At 31.5% G+C, this 24,958-nt stretch overlaps 1 protein-coding gene across 2 annotated transcripts in view; it reads left to right on the forward strand.

The window, feature by feature from the left end:
- The window catches only part of LOC130443928 (nucleoredoxin-like), a 68,706-nt gene that overhangs the window by 16,282 nt on the left and 27,466 nt on the right, over nt 1-24,958 (forward strand). For both annotated transcript variants that reach the window (XM_056778826.1, XM_056778827.1), the window contains exons 4-6: nt 11,717-11,872; nt 11,950-12,078; nt 16,559-16,659. In XM_056778826.1, coding sequence (XP_056634804.1) covers nt 11,717-11,872; nt 11,950-12,078; nt 16,559-16,659 — 386 coding nt within the window. The remainder of the gene's footprint in view (nt 1-11,716; nt 11,873-11,949; nt 12,079-16,558; nt 16,660-24,958) is intronic.

A 24,958-nucleotide genomic window follows, 5' to 3' on the forward strand; every position in this document is an offset into this window, starting at 1 on the left:
ATACGAATTTATTACATATATAATATAATTAAATTTATTAATTCTCCTTCCTTATCTGTTTCATTGAAAGTTTTTTCATTTAATATTTTGTAGTAGCCGTCTCATCATTAATTATTCTTACTCTCCTCTTTGCCTTTCTGTTTTTGAGATATGGGATAAGGAATATCGTTCCTTTTGTACCCATTTCATGTCTTCTGTTATTCTTTTCAATTCCTGTTTCCTTTTTTTGTCTATATATTGTTTCTAATTCATTTATGTATTTCTTTCTAACCCTTTGGTGTATATTAATGGTGTTTCCGGACTCGTTGATGTTGTCTTCACTCTTATGATACAAATTGATCCGCTTTTTGTTTATTTTCTATAATTGATCCATTTATCGTTTCTTTTGTAATATCTATACATTTTATTTTTATTTATATTGTCCCACTTACATGTTCCATTATAATAATTAATTAATTAATAATTAAATCAAAAACGACTACTGAAATAGAGAGGTTAAAACCTCTCTATTCCAGTAGTCATTTTTGTTTTCATTTATTATCTTGACGTTGGCTTTAGTTAATTTGATTCCCATTTTCTTTTTTTTTTCTATCTCCAAACATCATGGATTTTGTCTTAGAATTTGTATCAATACCACATCGTTAACATATAACAGACTAATAATTCTCGCAAGTTCCACATTGTATGATAAGTATCCATTCTATAGAAAAAATTTTATTGTTTGGTTTGAAGAGATTTCATTATTCCATTCATTCGGCATTAACTTTATTACACTTGTTTCAATGATAATCTAATTCATGAATTCCATCAATGAATTAAGAATCTGGAAGACTGTCGAATATGCTTCTATGACTTTTTTTGTTGGAGCGTGGTACTGAGTGTTCAGGAAAGATCCAACAATTCCATTCCTTCTAAAAAGTTCAGGATGTGGTATTGTTCTAACTGCAAAGATTTTCTATTCCATCCTTAGCCCTCCCAACCCCTCTAGATTGTTCCAATAACTGATTTTACCTTTCCTACCTTTTTTATTACTTCATCTATTCTCTTGGAATCGATTTCACAGAAGGGTTGAGGTTCTTCTTAAACAAATATGTCGGCTATTTCATTGCCCATTGGAAAGTAGCTTTATTCTGTTTGTCTAGCTCATCTAAATTGTACACGTGTTCCTATATTAACTGTGATCTTATAACATTGGAACTAAAAGCTAATAGCTGCCTGACTATCAGACAATATGATGAGCTCTTGTTTGCAATAATTGTTAATAACATTGTTAGGATACACGCAAGCAAGTATTTTTGGCCCAGTCTTAGCAATGGTTTTACCCAGATCTTTCTGTGTCTCAAAAATTCTGCCCTTATATCGCTCACACTACTTAATGAGATGCTCAAGTATTCTACTGAATATATGTCAGTTAATCGACAATCTTGCATAATCATATCCTGTATTTTTTGCTATGTTTTTTGGTGTTGATGCAAGTTCCTCTCGAGGATCGTCTTCAATATATTTATGGTCAATTAAATGGAGCAGCCCATAAACCAAGTTGAAGGTCAGGAATCGCTACTATTGAACGACAGAACTCACTAAAAAGCTGTATAAAAACTTCTATATTTCAAACAATAAACATAATCTCATAAAAATTACAGAGAGAGAAATGCTTTAGTGTCAAAAAATTGTTACAACTTATAGACAAAAGCATGTAAAAACTAAAAAACAAACATAAAAATAACTAAATGAAGTTACAAATAAAATACAATTCCAATATACAGAAGAAAACCACAATGAGTAACAAAATTATAGGTAATAGTAATAGGTAATAATTAGTGAATAGGTCCATAGCAAAAATTGAACCACTATGCAACAGAGTAGAAGGCACATTCCGGTAAGTATGCAACTGATTGTGCATTTCTTTGCATTGTAAAATATTTAGCCCGTAACTAATTCTGAAGAAGAAGGTAGGTAAGGTCGTGCTCCGCGTTCTAAGTGGATAGCCTTGTAACGGCCTTTCTGAAATTGAGTCAGAATTTTTAAAGAAGTCCCTGCATTAAGCCCGAGTAAATATCTAGCAGCACTCTTCTGTAGTTTGAAGATTCGCTCAAATTGACAGTCATAGATCTGTTGTATTTTTTCTAGTGGAGATGAAAGTCGTTTTCAAGTCATTTCTTGTGCGAAATTCCAATCCAACCTTAGACTTTCTTTGAATATTGATTTTTTAAGAGATCTAAACATCAGAGTGCCTAAATACTAATTTTCACTAAATTGCATTTACCAAATATGGGATAGGCCTTCTCAAAGTAGCATGTTTATCCTTCAAAGCCTTTTTTGAATAATAATCATAGATTGTGTCTATACGTTACCATGTTGGTAAGGTAGAGTGTAGTATCTTTATGACGAAGCTTTTAGAATTTAAATTTGCTTATTCTGAAATGAAATAAATAACAAGGTTGTGCTTTAAAAACTCTTTCACTCCATTCCATCTCTACAAATGTACTATTGTCTACCAGAATAATACTGTCGACAGGAGTTCAGATGAAACCCTGAGTTTAATATGAATAAATATTTTAGTTTGATACGAATAGAACTTCACTCTGGAATTCTGAATTTGGACAAAGAAAAATATCTCTTTATGTAAATCGAGAGTTAAAAACCATTCTATAAAACTTTTGAAATCAAATTTTCCCTCGAATATTTCAAATAGCATCATAAATTTCCAACAAATCTCCTTTCGTTGTATTTTGTGCCATTTGGGATCGCAAAAAGCGATAAAAACCGAAAAATAGTCTGACGTTTAAAATTTTATGGAGGCAATTTTTGCTAATTTTGTTTTCGTTTAGTGTACTGTGTTTAAGCCTTCTGGTTGAGCGTAGACTCGTTTGGAGTTTGATTCTCGCTGATCGTTTCAGATATACCAAAAATCGAATAATCATGGCTATTTCAGAATAGAATAGAAGTAATAAAAATGCAAATTATGGGCCTGGTGGTTTTTGATTTTGTCTTTAGTTAACAGAAGTTTGCTAATATACTTTATACCGAATGAGATGATACTGTGACTTGAAGATATTCACCTGGAACTGAAAATGAACATACACACTATAACAACGATAACAAAATTGAGTTGAAAATTTTACAATAATACAAAAGGGAGCCAATATAATAATAACATCTAACAGGAATTGGGGGAAAATAAAGTGGGACAAATGTAAAGAATAAGAGATAGGACAAATAACAAAACCAGAACAAAATATAGAGAAATTGGTAAATAAATATGGATATATGGATATTTTCAGAAAGGAAATAAACTGCGTTCCAAGAAAGGTGTAAGAAGAAAACTTTATATTGAATGAAAGTGTTTACAAGGGACAGAAAAAAGAAGAAACATTGGATCATTCTACACCTGGGAAGTTAGAATGAGGAGGGAAGAAGAATTAATTGAACCTGTTTCTGGTATTTTTTCCTTTTCTACCTTATAATTTTACGTTACATCTAAAAGTGTACCTTCAAACTTCAGATCAGTGTATTTGCTTAATTTATAACAAGAATTTCGATTTCTCTCTCTTCAGTTACGAAGTGAATAAAAACAGAGACTACTGCTCTGTGATTTTAATTTTAGTACATATAAAGGACGGTTTGGTATATTGGACTATTCGTTAAGTTGGACCACCATCAAATAAAAGTTTAATGGTTTATTGATTTTATAATTGGCAATACCAAACGACTAAAACTACAACAAACTACTCACTACACATCAGTCATTTTGGATTTCTCTTAAAACAGCGCGGATAGTTGTCGTTAACGAATAACGAATTTCATTGTTTTTACTTTAAATTTTGGTGTTCTTTTCTAGTTTGTTACAGATGACTAAACAAAAATATTTCAAATATGAGCAGAAAATCTACAATATCTACAATATTGGTTGGAATGGGGGTGTATGATTACACAAGATTCTAAAAGCAACATTAAAAAGACATTTAGATGAATGTTATTCAGAAGTTTGCAAAATATCTTGTGTTTTGAAATTAATAAAAGAAGACAGCAAATTAGAGAATGTTCTAGTAGAGTACATATTATTTTTCAAGGAGCACAAGTTTGGGTTAACTATCACAGATGTTGGGAAAATTGTTTATCAGAGAAAATTGGACTAAAGGCTTAATACCACGCCTTCAAAAATACTAGATTAGACTTCGACAATCTGAGCAACGTCTTCAAATCGAGCCAAAGGATTTAACAGGGAAAGTATCAAAACTTTTTGATATTATGAGCAAATAATTGACACTAACAATCTGAATGCTAACAAAATATTTAATCTTGATCGTTTTTCTGCAATTACCAGGACACATTAAGCACATATTGCAATCGCTTGACGTATCATTTTTCAAGCCAATGAGCACTTACAGCATCCAAGCCATTGAATGCGTTCGCATTCTGGCAGTGCTGTAGTTAACTATCACCATTTTCGCATCCGGCTAAAGTTTTTTCTTCAATGTTAGCCGTTGCTGGACTAAAATGATTCAATATTTTCTACTCCAATTTCCAATATGTAATATGATGTACTCTCCACATCCCAGGTTGCTTAGCTGTCAAAGTTTAACGAATTTCAAAAGTATACTAAATAGCATATCCCCATTACCCAGAAACAATTTAACGGCTAAAGACAGGTGCTCAAAAAGCTGTTGAACTCACATTGTATAAAAGTGATTGGAGACATCTCATCAGAGGGCTAAACAGCCCAAAAAGTTCCATTGCAATTAAATGAACCGATCAAGCAGACGATGAAAAAATAACTAAAGTAAAGACAACAAAACAAGAAACTGATAAAACAGCATGTATTAAGAAAAAGTCCAAATCACCAACATCGTGGTCCATTAAATCCTAGCGGTTGGTTAAATTGAAACAAATATCTCATCTCATGATAATTATCTCAAGTTCTGCTATAATTATGTTGATTTTATTAATTATATGTGAAGCCAAATACATATAGTTTCAACAATACACTAAAATAGTTAAAATAATTCGTTGAGCCGTTGATAGATGTCGCCGTCTATTTTTGATAGTTTAGCCTCTCTGTGTGCTAGACTCCAGTAGGAGTTGTTGTTTATCTATACTGTTAAATGATTCATTGATTTTGAAGATTTAATACTGTAATGCGCAACTGGGCAAGTTATTTACTATTCAGTTCGCACTCGGGCGTCTCTTATCTCTTTTTATAAAGAAAAGATTTTCGCTATTTGATGACCTACATTTTAACTTCCAAATCGGTTCATTTAATCAGAAAAGATTTCAAAATTCCAATTAATTTTCTTATTCTTACTTCATTTACTTTATGATTGAATGCTTTTGTTTACTCAACTAAGTGTGTATAACGATTTTTTGAAAATTTAGATGTGATATACTGAGGAAATTTATTCATCACGCTTTCAAACGCCAGCTTTCAACATTTAAAATTTGTATTAATTCAATTAGGCACTTTCTGCATCAGATTTAATTCTAGAAAATATTGAAGATTCAATTGTAAGGTAGCAGAAAATTGTGTGAAAAAATTTAGCTCAAGTGCTTAAAATTACAATTTCAAGTTTTGAACACAAAGTTCAGTGACAATAATAAAAAACAATCGAATATAGACATGTTGAAGTTTAGAATTCTGAAAAATAAGTTTTTCTAATATTTCAAATGCCACTCTCATGTTTATTTGGAAATTTACAAATATTTAAGTTATTGTAAACATCACCATTGTGTGTACCTATACAGCATATACAACATACAAAATAAATAAATCCAAACCCCATTTAAAACATTGAAGGTATTCGAAACTTGTGGAATTTGATGTTTATATATAGTAATTACAATGTCAGTGAGCCCAAATGGCTTGAAGTTCGATCGATATAGTAAACATTTTTAAATAGTAGACTTTGATTTCAAGTAATTTACATGGAAATGCAGTAATTTCAACAAATGATGAAAGTATGTTTAGATTTGTAGCTTTAATAAATGAACCATGATTTTAACATTGTCGTCTTATATTTAACTAGCTAATATTTCATTTCATAAACAAGTTAACCCAAATAATTATGGTTATAGAATCCAATAGGCAATACTAATAGACTACACTCATCACTCAGTTAATTAACTTCATTCACAACTTTGAAAAATTATTTATTAACATAAAATAGAAATAAATAAAGTGGTTTCAATAATCTGACTACTGTTCTCGTTGGATGTCAAGACTATATAGAACACACTATGCATGTTTATGCTCTCTTAGGTACTAATCCTTCTGTATACAAAAGTTAAAATTAATTATATTTATGGTTGTCAAAGTCACATCATTACAAAAAGAAGGGTAAGTAATTTGATAGGTTGATGGAGCTTCAAGTGTCTAAGGGACATATGAATCGCTTAAGTAAGACGTTGAGGACTGTCAGTTTACAATAAATCTTAAGAAATATAATAGTGAGTAGAAGTTAAATAGGTAGACATATGATTTTTCACAGTCACATTAATATAAGACAGAAATTAGGTAATCCGAGACGATACGTTAATGGAGCATAAAATAATAGACTTAATATACCATATGTTTCTGAGGAAACTAACCATAGGACTTAAACGCAATGAAATTACATTTATTTTGGTTTTTGATAGCTTAAAACTGTTTAACGCTACTGGACTGAATTTTCATTTTGTTAATTTTTTATGTTCTTTTGCTTTATCTAATTGGAACTTTCTTATTTCATTACAATTTTTTTTAATATTCGATCAGAGAGATAAGTGGTATTTTTTATTTTAAGGGATTGAAAATGAAAAGTATTTTATGACAAAATTTTTATTAAATACTAAATGAAGAACATTAAAATAAATAGTACTTTTAAATCAAAACTTTTCAATAACAATTCAAAACATAATTTTTGGTTAAGAGGACCAGAAGGTGTTTCACACTTTGAATAAAAAAATTTTTTAGAACGCTAGGTGCCCTAGAACGATTTTTAAACTACAAAAAAGGAAACAGTTTCAAGATATTAACCAGACCTGTCATTTGTTAAAGTTGTTGGATTTTTTTATTCAAAAACCAAAATAAATGTAATTTCATTGCGTTTAACAAAATAGCATTAAGAAAAAATGAATAAAATAGAATAGAAAGAATGATCCGAAAAGGTCGAGGTTAGAACCTCGTTTATACCTCTTGTACACCACAAACATCCCTATATTAGAATACGGTATTTTTCTAACCTTTGTAGACAATACTATGTTTGATAAGTAGAATATAGCCATAGAGAAGCACCTGAAAAACTATTAGTATTATTCAATAGAACAGACAAGTGGATAAAAAAGTGAAGGTTACAATGAATGAATGCAAATCTACACACTAAGTTACCTCAACAACTCATACCTATAAACTTAAATGGAAAATGAATTGCCAAGCTTCACTAGAAAGCTTATAATAAAAAGATAATGAAATAACGTCAGATCAAAATTAAAAAAAAAATGTATTGGTTCATGGGACGAAATAAAGTCTGTACACAACAAGCTTATGTTTTGTAAATATAACCTCAAACTTATTTCGTCGTATAGTATTCAACCATGGGGCTGTGTTATTCAAATTCAAATAAAAAAGATACTAAGGAACATAGTGTAATCACCTATTTCACATTCGAAGCAGTAGCCTTTGTAAGGATACTGTTAACCAATATATAGTTGAAGTCATGAACCACGACTTCATCATCACAACAATCTTGAGGTAACTCAGCTCCTGGACATTGCAGGAATAGGTCTTAAGTTTATTTTTGTGAATATACAACGTTGAAACTGCTGCTCTAAATATGATCATGTTGGTAAAAAAGCATGATCAAGGACTTTTTCATTCGAGGCATGACACTTGCAACGAGCATATTTTATGCCTCCAATTTTGAGAAAGGTTTCCAAAATATGAAAAAATGTTGAGAAACGTATATTTGAATTTCCAGATTTGGTTATAGGTTATCATAAAAAAGAGATAGAGCTAGTGAGAAGGCTAATAAATTAAGTGAAGAAAATTAGCAAGCAGCTCTCAAGTGTAAGAGCTTCTATTTTAAATAAACAGATTCGAACTTTTGAGCTTCAGTGCTATTTACCTTCACTTAACTAAACATTTATAAATGAATTTCTAATAACAACATTCATCTTCACAATGGACTATTTCATTAATGATTACTCAACAGAATTCAATTATATTGGTATCATTCGTCATTTATATGTAGGTCCAGAATTGCTTACAGTATTCTCGATTTCTCTAGATGAAATAATGACGCATTTTCAGAGAAAGTAACTTGACATGTTCGCTCTTCAACGTAATTAAGAAGCATTCGTGAAGTAGCTCCAAAGCTTGGCACAACAATATTTTTTAGAATTTATTTAGTGTCAGTGTTAGATTTTATAGAGATTTGGTCCCTATTATTTTTTTTGAAATTATTTTTATCTAAACATCCTAACTAATTACTTTTGTAGTTCAATTCATACATATCATTATAAATATTCCGAACTTCTATGTAGTTTAAAAAACTAAAAATGATATTAGGCAGTTATATTATCGATATTATAACATTTAAATTCAAGCGTCAATAGCAAAAGGATCTAGTTTCCAATATAATTATAATTTGAAATATGAGTAGTAATAAGACAAGTAAATCAATCGAACATTTTATATGAAAGGTTACATTTGAAAATATATCTATTAAAGGTTTCATAGGAAATAAATTTAATATAATAAATTATATTTCAATACTGACATTGTTATAAACATACAATAGGAGATTTTACTTTTAGAAATATATGGTATTATTTTGGTTAAGGTTGGGAGCATGTATTGTGAAAAATTTTTTACGTTATAGATGTACGCATAACTGGAAGTAGTACCACATTTTCAAAATAGGAAATATTGAAGTACTTGCGACATTGAAGCATACAAACGTATGTCCAAAAACAACTAGTCGTTGTCAATGAATGAATTACCAATATTGTCAATATTGTTGAGCTCTTTTCTTCTATACCTATACCTTTTTTAATTACATTCAATAGCTCTTCTATTCATCAAATCCTTATTGACAGTTTTATTCTTCCCACACAATCAGCTGTTTTATTTCCTCAATCGATAGCTTTCGATTACTGAGCTGATGAATATTTTGTGGTTATTATTAACAAGCCACATTTTTACCTGTTGTTTTTAATCATTACAGTATTTGATTTTGCTGGAATCATCAAAAATAATTCTGCTCGTTTTTTCAGAAAACGGTTTTAGTCTAAAATTGCATCTAGCTTTTCAATGTATAAGGCTTAGATCGTATTATACTCACTGAAGAAGAAAACCCAACTAAAACATGCAATACAATGTTTTGTAAACAATAACACTTATTTAGAATCAGAATTGTAGAAATTCTTTGTCAAAGAATGCTGTTACATTTTGTTCTAACAGCGGATGTCATCTCCTTAAACTGCATACTGGGTAGAGAAGCTCAGAAGCAGTAGAAAGTTACATCGAGGACTTTATATTTAATAAACTTGATATAGCAAGGAAAAGTTCAAATTCTCCTAGTACCAGTCATTCCTTTCAAAAGTTTCAGGTTTGTAATTCATAAAAACTAAGTTGAATATGACAAATATGTATTAATATGAATATTAAAATGATTATAAATAAGTAAAACTTAATTGATTTGAAATTGTATTTCCTCTATTTATTCTGTGTTTTCCATACTGTCATTCTTTTTTGTCAAATGGGTTTCAAATCAATGATTTCCATCTATGATATGATGTATAGTCATTAAAGGAGTCGACAAATAGCAATTTACCACCAATAGCTTGTTTTCAAACATACATATTTTGTAAGGAGACGATGGGTATAATGGAAATAACGTTGTGCTCAAACTCTATTGTGATTATTGACGTGATCATAATGAATAAATAACGATCGAGACGAGGAGTTAGTCATCCATCTCTCCATTAACGTCAACACTGTTGATGCGATTATTGAAGAATCGTCTGATAAAAGCTGATTGTTCATTTTTAACACTGAACTGAATATTAATATATTATTTATGTACATAAATATATAGAGGGTAATATCTTAGATAATTTGAATATAAATATCTAAAAGGTTTGACTTCATGAAATTGAATGACCCATATTGCAAGCAAGGTATCGTGATTCGATTATTAGTGAAATCTGACAAAAAAACCTCAAAAATCCCACGCAAATTACTGTTGCTTCGTGGAGAATCAGTTCAAAGAGGTGCATAAATCAGTACAAGATGATCCATTTGAAAGAGCTCCCATTACAACTCGTGCCGATGCGAATGTTGAATGTGCAGGAACGCTTCTCATATCTGACAGTTGCGTTGTCTGATGAGTTGATTATTCATAAAGAAATCGTCTGCCCGATGTCATACTAGAATTTGAACATATGATGGTATCAATAGTTATTACCCATGAACAAAAACAAATCAAGCAATACCTTGATATTGTCAGCTTTGGGTAGCAATGGGTAATAAACGTCCAACTAAAGAGGACAAAGGAAGCCAATGTTGATCTTTTTTTTACGACATTATCATCATTGATATACTTTTATTGGCCAACAGTAAGTGGATACTTATTTGTCGACAAATTGGAACGACTGATGGCATGCATGTTCCGTGTAAGATACAAAATGGCCAAAACAGACTAAATCTATGCCACGACACAATCCTCATAATTATGCAAGAGTTTTTGGCAAAACGTTAGACTCGAATGGAGATTGATATAAAAGTAGATAGTACAATACTTCTGACAGAATATTAAAAAAGTTACAAAACTATTCTATAAGCAATAAGAATCATGATTAATGGCTCTTCGTATCATCCCAGAGCTTTAATGAAAGCAATCATTAGAGACGGTTTCAAGGAGGTTAGTTCTCCACTACAAATCAAATATATAGAGCCTGCAGCCATTGGTGCTTTCTATTCTTATTGTTTAAAGATTTTGATTTAAGTGAAAGTGACAGAAATCCTGTGAAAATGCTTTTTCAAGAAATAGTATCTAAGATATAGACTCCCATTAGAGTGCTCAACTACAGCTTGCTAAATCTTCAGTTCTGATTTTAAATGAGTTTTTTCCAGAAAACAAAATGTTTCTGGTCGGTGAAGAAACTCTGGGCCCCTTTACTTCGTTCCCATATATATTTCTAAGTATGAGCACTCAGATTAGGATAACATGTTCTCTTTGCCTGGTATAATTGTTTCCGGACACACCATAATCAAGTCAGACTTGATTATCTGTGATTAATAGCTGTATGATTATTGAAAAGGATTATTTTATCGCTTTTTCTGAAGTTCCTGTCCAAATTAAAAAGAGCGATCCTTCCAATGGCTAGGAATATCCTTCTATTGAATCGAAGTAATTGGTTCTATAGACCCTATTTACACCCCCAAATACCCCCATCTCCATTCCTGTTATAATTTTATGGTATGGTATGGTATGATTGTCGATAGTAAACTGTTTTGTCACTCAATAATACTGAGAACTTCTAGAAGTTATTTAATATTCATACATCGTATTTGGGAGTTCTAGGAGGGATATTTTTGTCACTAGCGCTTTCTATTATCCATGTTGGCACGCTTTTTCATAATTTATTTAATAACATTGTACTTGTGAGTCAAAATATATTTATTTACTTTATTTACTTTACAAATTTATAATAATGATCATACTTATATCAATTTCAGACAAGGCTATCCAGACGTTATAGAATAAAATCTGGTGTTCCAACTCTAGTTTTACTTGGTAGAGACGGTAGTACAGTGAGTGTATCGGCACAAGAAAAACTTCTAGAAGATCCCTATGGTATAAACTTTCCATGGAGACCTAGACCAGTGGATCAGGTAAACTAAATCCAATAAAACATAAATTGGTCAAAATTCGATTCATTAAAAATTTGATTGAAGTATATCTGTTTCAGGTTCTAAAAGATGTAGTGTTGCAACCTGGAGGTACGTTTTATTCTGAACATAAAAATTTCACGAAAGAAGATATTCGGTTCGAAGATTTGCCTGATGGAATCAAGGGATTCTATTTCTCGGCAAATTGGGTAAGAATCAATTTTGTATAAATAATAATAAATCAATAAGCAAAGTTGTTGAGTAGTTACTTCGTTAGACTAAGTCTAAGATCCCACTGTTTGATCCTACAGGTATCTTATTTTATGGAATTAATTTTGGAGGAATCATGCGAAGGTATGAAATGGATTAAGGTTGCCTTGTGAAAATTAGCCTCAATTACATGTAGTTAATATATTAATATAACTTGCAGCTATATGTTTTTTAGTCAATTTTACTTTACATCATTTGAAAGAAATTGATGTAACAAATTAAAATAAAAATATTTGCCAGCTCTCAGTAGGCCGCAGCGTTAGTTTTATAATTTTTCAACATATTCTTTATTAAACATAAATTTTTGAGCATAATGATAATTTTTATCGCTTGAGGAAAGATCTGTATTTTATTCAAAAAGTTTTTTACGGGATCTTTAGAGAAAATTGGATTTTTTCCATTTGTTTCTTCCCTGTTTATAGAATTTTATATTTTCGCTTTCATTTTATTAAGAACTACATTTACTTTTATTATTAATTTTAACAATATTATTTATTTTGATGTGCACTTAAAAATGAAAGAAGTACATAGATATTTCCTAAGATAATTTCTTATTATTTTTACCATGTACCAGAGCCTTAAGCCAGAATAACTGGCTTAAGATTATGGACTTTATTTTTTTCCTGAAAGCTTTATAATGAGATCAATGTAAACCTCAAATGAATACTACGATTTGATTATTTAATTAGCATGGCTACTATTTTATGCAAACAATTTTTACTTTTATAATTTACCCTACTCGTTTTGTTGTTGTGTTTCCATCATGTCACTATTATCTCGTTATATTTATAGTTTTTCTTGTTACAATTCACAATCAAAACAGATACCTGCAATATCAAGCAGTGGGATACTATTAGTATCAGTAACATGACATTTTATATTTACAACAATAAGATCAAGAGGTTCACAATTTCAGTATCTTTAAAATTCATAAAATTTCGTGTTTTATTAATTTTTGTTGTTTAGGCACTCGAAATATATAAAATTTGGTAACACAAAAATTTCTGACATATTTCTGATTTAATTGTCCCCCAATGAAAATAAATGATGTACGCAAATTGATATAACACTTATGTTGATTATCTGAACGGTATTAGAACAAAATACATGGCATAGGGGCAGCAGTAGTCCTCAAGAAACTTTCAAATATCTTAAATTTTGAATAACATCTTAATCTTTTTCCTGAAGTAGCTTATTTCTCCGAGATCTACGAAGTTTATAAATAGAAAAAATAACGACTTAGGTGGGCCTAGTGTTACACAAGGCTGGCCTTAATGATTTATGATGATTTATATTTACGATATTTTGTAGCATAAACTGCATTTGCGGTACACACTCAAACACGGAATAAATCGACAAACTGACTGACAAACTACATGAATAACGATAATAATGTAGAAAACGAGGGAATAGTCGGAAAATTGAGTTAGGTTGAATAAAAAAAGAGATAGAATGAATTGACAAAAACAGAGAACAAAAAAAACTATAAAATGGCATCCCGTTCGCAAGTTCCAAGTTATTCAAGATGGATAGCTCTAAAGTGAGCGAGACCACTCAGTTTAGTATTTTTCTGACCAGGGAAAAGTTCTAGCTGAAGCAGAAAATATAAACAAAGTCGAAAAAGAAACCTATAACTGCGAAAACAAAGGAGTTCAGCCAACTTTCAGAAAAACTAACAACCTAACCGGGGATTTTGTTTGGAATATGAAGCTTGATGGCACATGTGTGTGTTCTCTCAATTCTATACGAATCCAATTAATTCAGAATAATGGAGTTCAAAAACCGTACGTGTGTCTAGAGCGCATGGAAATCAACTATGCATGGCTTTGTCAAAATAAATTAAGTAAATTGTTCATATTTTATAAATTTATTTGAAATGAACACAGTTCCACAAAATAAAGTTAGCAAATCTGTTTAGCTCTAAGAATTGGTTTGAACCGTTTGCGTGTGATACGAAACATTCTATTTCCAATTTTTACATATAAATTACCAAAAATAATGAGTTTCTCAGATATACTTTACTACTACATATTTAAGACCTAAGGACCAAAGAAAAATTAATTTTTCTTATTAGAACAAAGTTCTATTTTGGTTTTATTCTTATTTTTATATCCATGATGAATGTGATCTATAGATTAATATAAATATGCAAATTGTCATTGCCAATATCATATTTTGAAAAAGACTGAAATGAGTCGAAATGTCAATTTTTATCTTTCACAAATTATTAAACAAACTAATTTTGAAAGAGAAGAGACCTAACATTAAGAACATTTGAAAACATAAACATATCAAAAGGTCTACGAAATAAGAAATTGAAGAAATTTTCTTATAATTAGAACGAAAAGTTGAGAAGTTACCTCTATCGCGAATATCTAGAAGTCTTATCACTTTAGTATTCATAATCAACATGCCATTCAATCTCATGGGTTATTACTAGCACTTCGTGCGCCTATAAATCTCTTTATTGGGGTGGTTTATTCCCCTTGTTCTTTTTGTTATAGTTTTTTGCTGCTCCTGGCTTCGTTTGTCAATTTCCTCCATTTTTCTGTTCGTATTCTGTTTTCCAGTCTATTATTTCTAGGATTCTTGTATCTTCTTTAATTGGATTTCTCCAGGTATTTCTTGATCTGCCTCTGCCTCTTGGGCATAAATATATCCATTGTGTTACCCTCTTCACCATTTCTGTAGGTTTCTTTTTCATGATGTGTCCTGCCCAATTTTGTCTTTGTGCTTTTATATATCTTATTATATTTTTGCCTCCCAGTTCTTCTTCTATTTTTTTATTTTTCTTAAGTAGTCAACTCTCTATTCAAATAATTAAAATTCATCTCATCGTAGAATTTCTTATAATTAGAACGAACAGTTTAGAAGCTGCATGTATCGTAATTTTTTAAAAGTCTTGAGAATAATCATCATTAAATAATTAAATCCCTGATATTGAACTAGATATAGATAGCAACTAGATTCGATTCAGGCTCGATATCAAAGCAAAATAGATCTTTTTAAAACTGAGGATACAGAAGCGATTAACTGAGATTATATCTTGGCTCTGCTAAGTAAACAGATATTGTTCAAGTCAATAACTTTAATCGCCAAAATCAACCATTCAATTCCTGATCTCTTTCTCAATTCTGAGCTCTAATTCCAGTTTTAATACAGTTTCAAAAACTTCGATCCAGTTATCGATATAATAGTTATCTTTCTTACTATAGATGATTTCAATATTTCATAAACTTTGCAAAAATAAAGTCTAAAAATAATTCCTCGCGGCACCTATCTCGTTTAACTCTCTCAAAAAAATCTTACACAAAAGTTTTTTTTCATGGATATGTGTACAAGAGGTCATCGAATCAAGGGTGTTCAGTTCTTAACAAGCGACATCTGAACACCAACAGCATTTATGTCTATGTATGTTACGGTTAAAGCCTTCGCTAGTTTATAAACCATGGATAGTATACAAACTATCCATACATCTTGTTATTTTGACGGATAATATGATACATGGACTAATTGAAAATATATAAAAAATGTAACAGAAATTTAGATATTACAGTATAAACAATTAGAAAACTAGGTCGGGTACTTAAAAACAATTCTACAGAAAAGTTAGTTATGAAGATTATAATATTTAAAATCACCTAGGCTCAACAGATCTCACTGCTGGTCCCAAATCTAGGTGAAGGAAGAAAGGAAGTTACCTGCCTAAGATAAAAAGTAATAGGCTCAAAATAATAGATAATAGATAATGAAAAGAAGTGAATGTCGATACAATAACTCAAATTACATCCGAGATGATTGTCTGTATGAATTAAAAGAATCTACATGATTCATTTTTTTAGTAATATAATCATGTTGGTACAAAGTACTAAAAACGAGCGAAGAACAGCGAAAAAAAGTTGTTTACAAGTTTTTACTCGTTGGAATTTGGAACATTATATTTTGCGAAGTCTCTAATGTGGGCCCCCTCTTTTATGGATGTCTGTCGCCCTGGATGCTTTCCCCTATATTCCGTCTTGAGTAGAAGTTAATTTTTGTATGTATCAGATATATCAATACATAAAGTTAATTTATCGTAGTAATTAATTGAGATTTCACTTATTATCGATTCATCCACAGACCACAGACAGAAGAGAACCAAGACAATTCAATAATCGATTACTACATTATAATTTAAAAGCACATATATTTATGTTTCTAAATGTCAATTTTTATCTTTCTTTTAACAAATTATCAAGAAGAAACTGATTTTGAAACAGAAAAGGTCTAAGAAATAAGAAATTGAAGAAATCTTGAATATATTTTCTACAGAAGACACATACTAATAATTTGTCAGTTTATGAACTATACAATACTTTGGAAAGTAGCATGAGCTTCTTGAGAAACAAAAAATATTATAATTCTAGCTTTGAATTTCAGTGTCCACCTTGCAGAGCGTTTACTCCACAACTAGCAGAAATATATACGCTTATAAGAAAGAAAGAACCCAACTTTGAAATAATTTTTGTTAGCAGTGATCGGTAAGTGGAATATTCATATATTTTTTGCAATTTATTCAATATTTGGACAAGATACATCTCGTAGATTAATTTGAGAAATTTCTTCCGTAACTGTCAGTAATCATAGTTTTTAAGTAACTTAGATGTTCCCGACTTAGTACGAAAGTAGATGAAATCATTTTGGTATTATTTTGAAAGGGACAGCAGGCTGATTGACTATTATGTAGAAAGCACAAAAATTTACAAACTGGTGCTTTGTTACCCATGTTTTTTTATATTGATATTTTCCGGATAAGAGCTGCTCTCATTTTTCCTTCTGAAATTATTAGATTTAAGGTTAAAAATACTACATAGTCAAATATTCTGCTGTCAAATAGTGAACAATATATATTACTTTCTTTTCCATCTAACATAAATGAGAATCCCTTAAACTCAGTTACGATTGTTAAGCATCAAATAATCCTTCAAAATTTTATCTCCACTACAAATGCCTACCCTGTATGTGTACTTAGGAGTTATGGGATCATTACCCACTGTATTTACCACCCTCGGGGAGATATTGTAGTTATGTCGCGATATATTTTCACCGACACGTTCCTAAGTTTACTACTTGCACAAGATTAACGGATAGAGCGGATAGAAACAGCAACAATGGGTGGGGAAAATGGGAGTAGAGAGAGCGTCGAGTTGGAAAAGTCTCTTTTGGTCCTTTGATAAACTTTATTCTTTTGTTTTTAAGGAAATGTATTCGAGTAAGGTTTTACTGAAAATACAGGATTTTTATTTTTAACCAGAGTTTTGCACTTACGTAATTGATATCAGGCTACGACAGTGACATAGGTGAAATATTCTAGTTTTATTTAAGATACAGCTCTATTTGTTGGGTAAAAAAGAATCGATATCAAAAAACTGTCACTTATTACAACTGTATTACATTTCTATTAATTTCAATATTGTTCAATTTGAAAGAAGTCTATGACTATACCGATCTAACAGATGAAGGTTCCATCTATCGAACAATTGTCAAATTTTGAGCCCATTTCCTCCAATAGTAATTTTTCCTTGAACAATCTTCTAGTGTTTTCAAACCATGGAAATTCTGTATAAGTTAATTTTTTTAATCTGAAAAATACCGCTGAGGCAAATGCTTGGTTGGAAAGTATTATGGAAAATCAACTATTATCAATTAGTATGGGGGTAACACGCATTAATTAGTATGGGGACGACAAGACTACAAGAACTGATGGTACTCAATGAGAGAACGCCCAGAAGTAGCCATTAAATCAGAAAACATGAACGAAACTGTTATAAAAAACTGATGATTGGACAACATTTTACATCAATATTTTAGTATTTGAAAATTAAAAAAGTCTCTTCAAATATTTGACACGTTTTCTAGCAGTGAACTTAAATCAATAACAAATTTATGATTTAGAGCACTATTTAGAGCTGTTTGGAAAATATAAATTAGCTGTTCGATTTGATATGTGATCAAATATTAAATGTGGACTAACTATAAGCAAAACGATAGTCCTATGAGTGGACAGGAATCGGTGAAAGCTATTTAAATCGCGTATTTTGTTGTATGGAATACTGTTTAACCACTATTTGGAACAAGAGAAAATTATGAAGAACAGCTCCATATACAAAATTCTCTTCTACTAAAACAAGGCGCACAAGTCAAAAGTGGATAAAAATGATCAAATTCAATGAACTGAACTTCTAGTTGCCGCTTCACCCATCATTTTCTCTATATCTGAACTTCAGCGTCTGATCATTGTTTTTAGACATTTCCAAAGATAAAAACATCAATCAAATCAAAAAGTTTTCGCTGAAACAGAAGTCTTTTTTAAGAACAAAGGTATCCATCTTCCTGGACCCATGGCCATTTTGTTTTATTTTAGATAGTATATTTTGTTATTATATTATTATGTGTATTTATCATTGTTTCTGGACTTTTAGATAATTAAAATATATTGAATTTGTTACATATTACAGAAATTTTCAAAGCTCTTGGGAACTGGAACAAAAATAGTAATCTTTTCAACTAAAAGGGGCGTGATCCAAGAAAGAATATTTACTAACTTTTTATTAACCTATTTTAATCTAACCTAACCAAATCCCGAAAAAACTTCTTCCTATTTTTAGTTTTTCCTGATTAAATGCCGTTGTTAAACATAAATGAAATCACAACGTTGATTCTTGTCTGATTGAACATTGAGAAAAATTAATTAAATCGTCAGCACGTGGTGCGTGCGATGTAACTACTACTAAGCACTGTTACTGTGCGGTTTGATAACTTCGTAACTATTGCTAGATGGCGTTTTGAAGTGTGCGCGTCGAAATTGGAAAAAATCTAGGAATTTCATATTGGTTCGGGTTCATTGAATCCCACGTCCTTCTCGGAAATTTAAGTACTTAACTAGAGACGGTAATTACGAAATACCAGTACGAGGAAATATTTATATTTTTACGAGTATATTATGTATATTGTATGTTTATTTATTATCATCTTCAAATGATACCTTTCCTCTATCGCTACATCGTTCCATGCAAATCTGTTGTTCGAAATAGTGTGGGAAGTCTTTTTCTGTCAGTTTTTTCAGGATATTTGTTCCTTTTAATGCAGATTTGATAATAGGAAAGAGGTAGAAATCGCATGGTGCAAGATCCAGCGAATAAATCTAACACTGAATGTTGTACTTGGCTAGAAACCTTTTGACGGACAATGCGGAACGAGGCATCAGTTTTACACACACTTTTCGTATGTTAAAATTTTCATGTAAAATTTGCCGCATACATTCTTTGTGCATCCCTATAGATTCAGCAATGGCATGAATACTTAGCCTACGGTTGGATCGAACAATATTTTCCACTTTTTCGATATTCTCGTCCGTTTTAGACATGAAAGAACGACCCGAACGTGAATCAACACTTTCTTGGCTATCTTAACGCTTAAACTAAACAAACACACGTGGAAGCGACAATCATTAATTGCCATAATATATACTTGTTCTGATAGATTATAAGTTTCAGCTGTAGTTTTTCCAAGTTACATATGACAACAATCCGTTGCTTTATCATCGATGATTTCTAAGGCAAAACAAAAAGCCCCTATATAAACTAAGGGGACGGCTACGCTGGTTTGTCTACAGATACGGTAGACATCGCATTCGGAAGTGTAGACTTTAGGCTAAATATTTGGCAGTCACTAATCTTAGGCACATGTGTACTTTTTCTGTAGCATTGCTAGTCTCGTTACTAAAATCTATACGACTGATAAGTGATATAAGACAATGAACTGAAATATTTTAGGGGCTTGAACAACATAACTTATCGCTAGCCTACTTCTACCTCACTGGGTTTTATTATACTCACTGAAACGGTTTATATTTGTATCTAAACTAAAATTGCCAATTTGGGATAACACACCTACCCCATCTACCGATATATAACTTCAATAATAGCCGATTTCACTCTGCAGCAATCCAATAAATCAGCCTTATATCCTGTGCCTGGGGGACATAAGGAAAATTTGTGAAAGTCTGGAGTGTTTGAGTCCATTAAGTGGCATTCAGTAATGATTCGGTTGAATAATTAAATTCTCCAGTTTTCTGAGGATGAGAAAAAGTACATTTTATTCAGATAAGCTGAATCAATAGAACGAATTTATATGTAAAATTGTTTGCTGGTTCTATTGTAGAAAGCGATTGAACAGACGCATTGTTTCGATGGTGGGTATATCTGGAAAAAATAAACCTTCGACTTCTTCTAAACTATAACGATTTGCATCAAAACTTTGAATTGAATTAGTTTCACCGCCTAAAGGAGAACATATTATATAAAAGAGAATGAATTTAACATAGTACGAGTAGAATGAACAAAGGAAGTAATGAAAATTATTTATTTCGGATGCTTAGTTAATTGGTATTAAAATCTATCGAGTTATGTATAATAATGAGAAATTCAACTTCGTCCAATTTCTCATTGATACCTCACTGCGAAATAAAAATAAGTTAATGGGTAGGCAGGTATGGAGAATTCTAAAAATACCATTAAGCTCAGTAAGGACCCTAAACGTTCATTATGAAAATGAATAGGATTTATAATGGTTGATAATGTACCAACTTCCGAATATACTTAGGTAAATTGAGCTCCATAATTTACAACTGTTGGCAGATTTCCAAAGGAATAGTCGAACGTTAATGGAGGATTTTTTACGCTCATTATGAATTGAATTGCGTTCTTTTTTATTGCGTTTATTCAAAATACATATTTGTTGTGAGAGAATTATAATCCTAAAGTACTGGCGTGGCTAGTAACCGATTTGAAAAAAATCGGGAATACTTCTTCGAAATGTCGTGCAGCTCTGTCGTGGCCTCTTGACTTGTCAGTAATGGTGTCACAGAGCAGGGAATTTTATAGTACCCATTTCCACTTTTACATTATTCATACCGCTTGTAAAAAGTCGTCAAAATGACTTTAGCATCCTCATAGAGAAATTTTAGCACTTCGTGATCTTTTTTCTACTTGAAACTTAACTTAATGTAAATGATTAAATGATCTGTACAAACACTAAATATGCTCTAGTGATAGATTGACTAACCTAACCTAACATAACATAACCTAACGTAATCTAACCCAACCTAACTTAACCTAACCTAACCTAACCTAACGTAACCCAACCTAACCTAACTTAATCTAACCTAACCTAACCTAACCTAACCTAACTTAACTTAACCTAACCTAACCTAACCTTTTTTTTATGGGGTGTAAAATAGATTTACATATATCATCACTAAACATCACCCCGTATTTTTCTCAACAGTAGCTGGAACCATCGTCGCGGACTTCTCCTTCAACAACTGCCGGTCTCATAAACATATGTATTAGTATTTAATTAGTCATGTTTGTTTGTTTGTCTTGTTCTTTCCTCGCTTTCTTTGGTAGACATTATTTCGTTGATCATGATTTCCACTATATGCTATATTCTTTGTTTGCCATTATAGGTATCATGCTTTCTTTAGTTAACATTGTTTCTATTTTCGTTTCTGTCCATCAATGCATCCAATTTGTGACAGTGGAAAAGCTTGCCGTCCTTGGTGCTCCTAATTCCCCTTATTCCTTTTCCTGCTTCCTTGTTTTGTAGTCTTTCTTTGACATCTGCCAGCAACCTGTTATATCCTTTTTCACCACGTTCCACGATGAGAGCATATGTCCTTTTTTCACGGTCTTTTTTCGCTTTATTATAATTCGCTGTGTATATAGTTACTTGTGTCTTTGCTCCATGGAATACACATTCGATTACTTTCCTTGATTTCTAGCTTAACCCAACCTGAACTAACATAACCTAACCTAACCTAACTCAACCCAACCCAACCTAACCTAACCTGACCTAACCTAACCTAACCTAACCTAACTCAACCCAACTCAACCCAACTCAACCCAACTCAACCCAACTCAACCCAACTCAACCCAACTCAACCCAACTCAACCCAACTCAACCCAACTCAACCCAACTCAACCCAACTCAACCCAACTCAACCCAACTCAACCCAACTCAACCCAACTCAACCCAACTCAACCCAACTCAACCCAACTCAACCCAACTCAACCCAACCTAACCTAACCTGATCTAACCTAACATAACCTAACTGCGTCAAAACAACCAACGCTTGCTACTGCGTGTCTAACACATGAGGGTATGAGATATACCAATTGAAATACATTTAGATTAGGGAATAAATTATTTCTATTCATAATAATGAAAACCAAAAAATTTAATGATAAATATAAAACTGAAAAAAGGGTATAATACTTTTATCAACATCCATTGTTTCCCGAAACATCGTGTTTCTTTAGTTTAGAAAATATCACAAAAGAAAACAAAAATACGAGTATGTATTTGATAAATAATAAATAGATGGTGACCATATTATATATGTTGTAAAATATATAGAAAGATCTCGTAAATTTGGAACGAACCAAAGTTCTCGGAGAGTTAAAAGTATCATAGTATGTGGTCTCAGTATCATATAAGCTGTTTGCTAAAATGTTCTGTCTTTCGTTTCGGAGCAAAGAAATGCAATCGAGATGAGACGAGACAAGTCAGCTGAATTTCTAGAAAAGGACCTGACAGGAGCTTAACAATTGAAAATTGGATGATAATATGCTCTATAAAGATGCGGACAAAATTATTTTTAATCTTTGCACATTTTCATGTCGTCAAAACCTATATAAAATAGTATTTAATCCTGTACCAATAAATGATATGTTTTAATTATTAGTTCAAAATTCACCGAGGCAGTTACGAGTATGTTCCTTATGTAAAATAGTAAGAAAAAATTAGTTAATTAATGTCGAATCATGTCTAGGTATAGACTTTTCTATTTATTATTGTCATTGATTCAAATTTTAACTACTTCAGTTTGGTTGAAGGTTGAATAGTAGCTAAGTTAAGAGGGATTATGCGGAATCTACTAGAGTCTTACATTATATTTTTAAAATAAGTAGTGGTTCGTCTAGGGATGTCCAAATTTGAACTACAATTTATATTAGATAATGTAATATTTGCGACAATTAACACTAGCCGTTTTATTAATTAGGAAATTGTTGAACATCAAAAATCAAAATTCTTCTAACCATATCACACGAAATCTGAGGCTCAGAATTATCGTCAACATTGTGCCCATGTTTTGATAATTATACAATGTTAACTGCGTTCCTCTGGCCATCACTCGATAGGTTTGTTCTAAATCCGTCACTGCTTCACTTTCAAATCAATGCAAAGGGTCGACTTCTGTATTAGCTTTACTGAAATCGTATACATGGATATATTTCCGCAAATAGGCAATTTTACTTTCAGTTCCTTGTCAATCTGTTCAATCTAACTTCCCTCGTGTTCTGAGGGAGATTTTGATTTAAATTCAAACATGTTCGAGAGAAAATATTCGAAGGTATGTCTACGATAATATCAAATTTTATTGAAATTTTTCCAAAAAAGTATAATTCAAATTTTATATTATTTCAATATGAGGGGTTCAAAGCTAAAGTGGACCAAGTTCATAAAATGTGATTTTGAGAAAACAACAGTTGAGGTTTTTTGTAACTGATATATGAAATGTTTCATATAATTTTCTATACTACTTTAGAAATTCATTTTCCAGCTTGTTTACACAAAATCCTCATAATTTTTTATAATTCTACTGTACTTGGTTCACTTTTCCAGTGGACATTTTGTAAAAAGTATAGATAAATTGAAAACTTTTATAGTAAACATGTTTAATTTGCATGATTAAGGTTATATACAACGTGAAAAAGTAAACTTTACAACTAAGGTTTATTATTAATTAGTATTATCATCGAAAACAATTTCGTCTTCAGCGAGTTCTATTGGTTGTATTGCGGAAGAAACTTGAGGTAAGTTTTTGAAATATCCGTGGTGTACAGGTGGAATATAAGGCAAAAGATCAATCATATCTTTCTTTTTGACAGCATTTACAGTCTTCGATGACGCGATTATTTTTTCCACGTCTAGAATACGAAACTGTGAAAAATCGTTCAAAGTTTCTTTAAATCTTATTTTAAACTCATGGCCCCTTTGAAAGCGTAGTCAACGAATCTTTATCCAACTAAAAGGCAAGTTTTCTGTGTCCTTTTTTGTATTTGTAATAGCATCCTCTAATGCCGATATACTTAAAAATTCATTCCGTTGCATCTGAATCGTGTTGAAGCGAGTATATTTTCTTTTTGCATCTTTATAATGTCAAACCTATCTTCTGGAACGAAAATGTCTTGGCATTTTTTATTTGATGCTTATATAATGCCAAACTCTGAGTGGTTGGGAAGGAACGAATGCCCAGAAACTAAAAATTTCAGTTCCATCATCTCCGCAGCCATTGTAGGATCCTGGACAAGTTTGAGAAGCATAAGAGACAACTTAATGCTGCGATTCTGACCAGTGCCAGAATCTCAGAATAAAATTATATTCCTATGGTTAGAGACGTTTTCTTTAAGATGCTTGCAGATACACGAAGCTACATCTTGAGAACCTCTACCACCCTCGGTATCGTCCCAAACATACATAAAAACTGTTTTGGTATTGAAACAGTGTATTCCAAAATTATAGACATATAAATTCCTTTTATGGTAGGCAAGAGATGTCAAAAGTTTGAGAAATGGAAGCACTTTATGGAGGTCAAATGTGCAGACGTAAAAATCATCAGAGGCCTTCCGTTAAAGATTTTTATAAGAATTTACGTTGAGTGGCATCTTACCATTGAAGTTAGCTACTACATCGTTCGAACGCACCAACGGGACT

The sequence above is a fragment of the Diorhabda sublineata genome, chromosome 5 (genome assembly GCF_026230105.1).
Source record: "Diorhabda sublineata isolate icDioSubl1.1 chromosome 5, icDioSubl1.1, whole genome shotgun sequence".
In the NCBI taxonomy this organism is placed as follows: Eukaryota; Metazoa; Arthropoda; class Insecta; order Coleoptera; family Chrysomelidae; genus Diorhabda; species Diorhabda sublineata.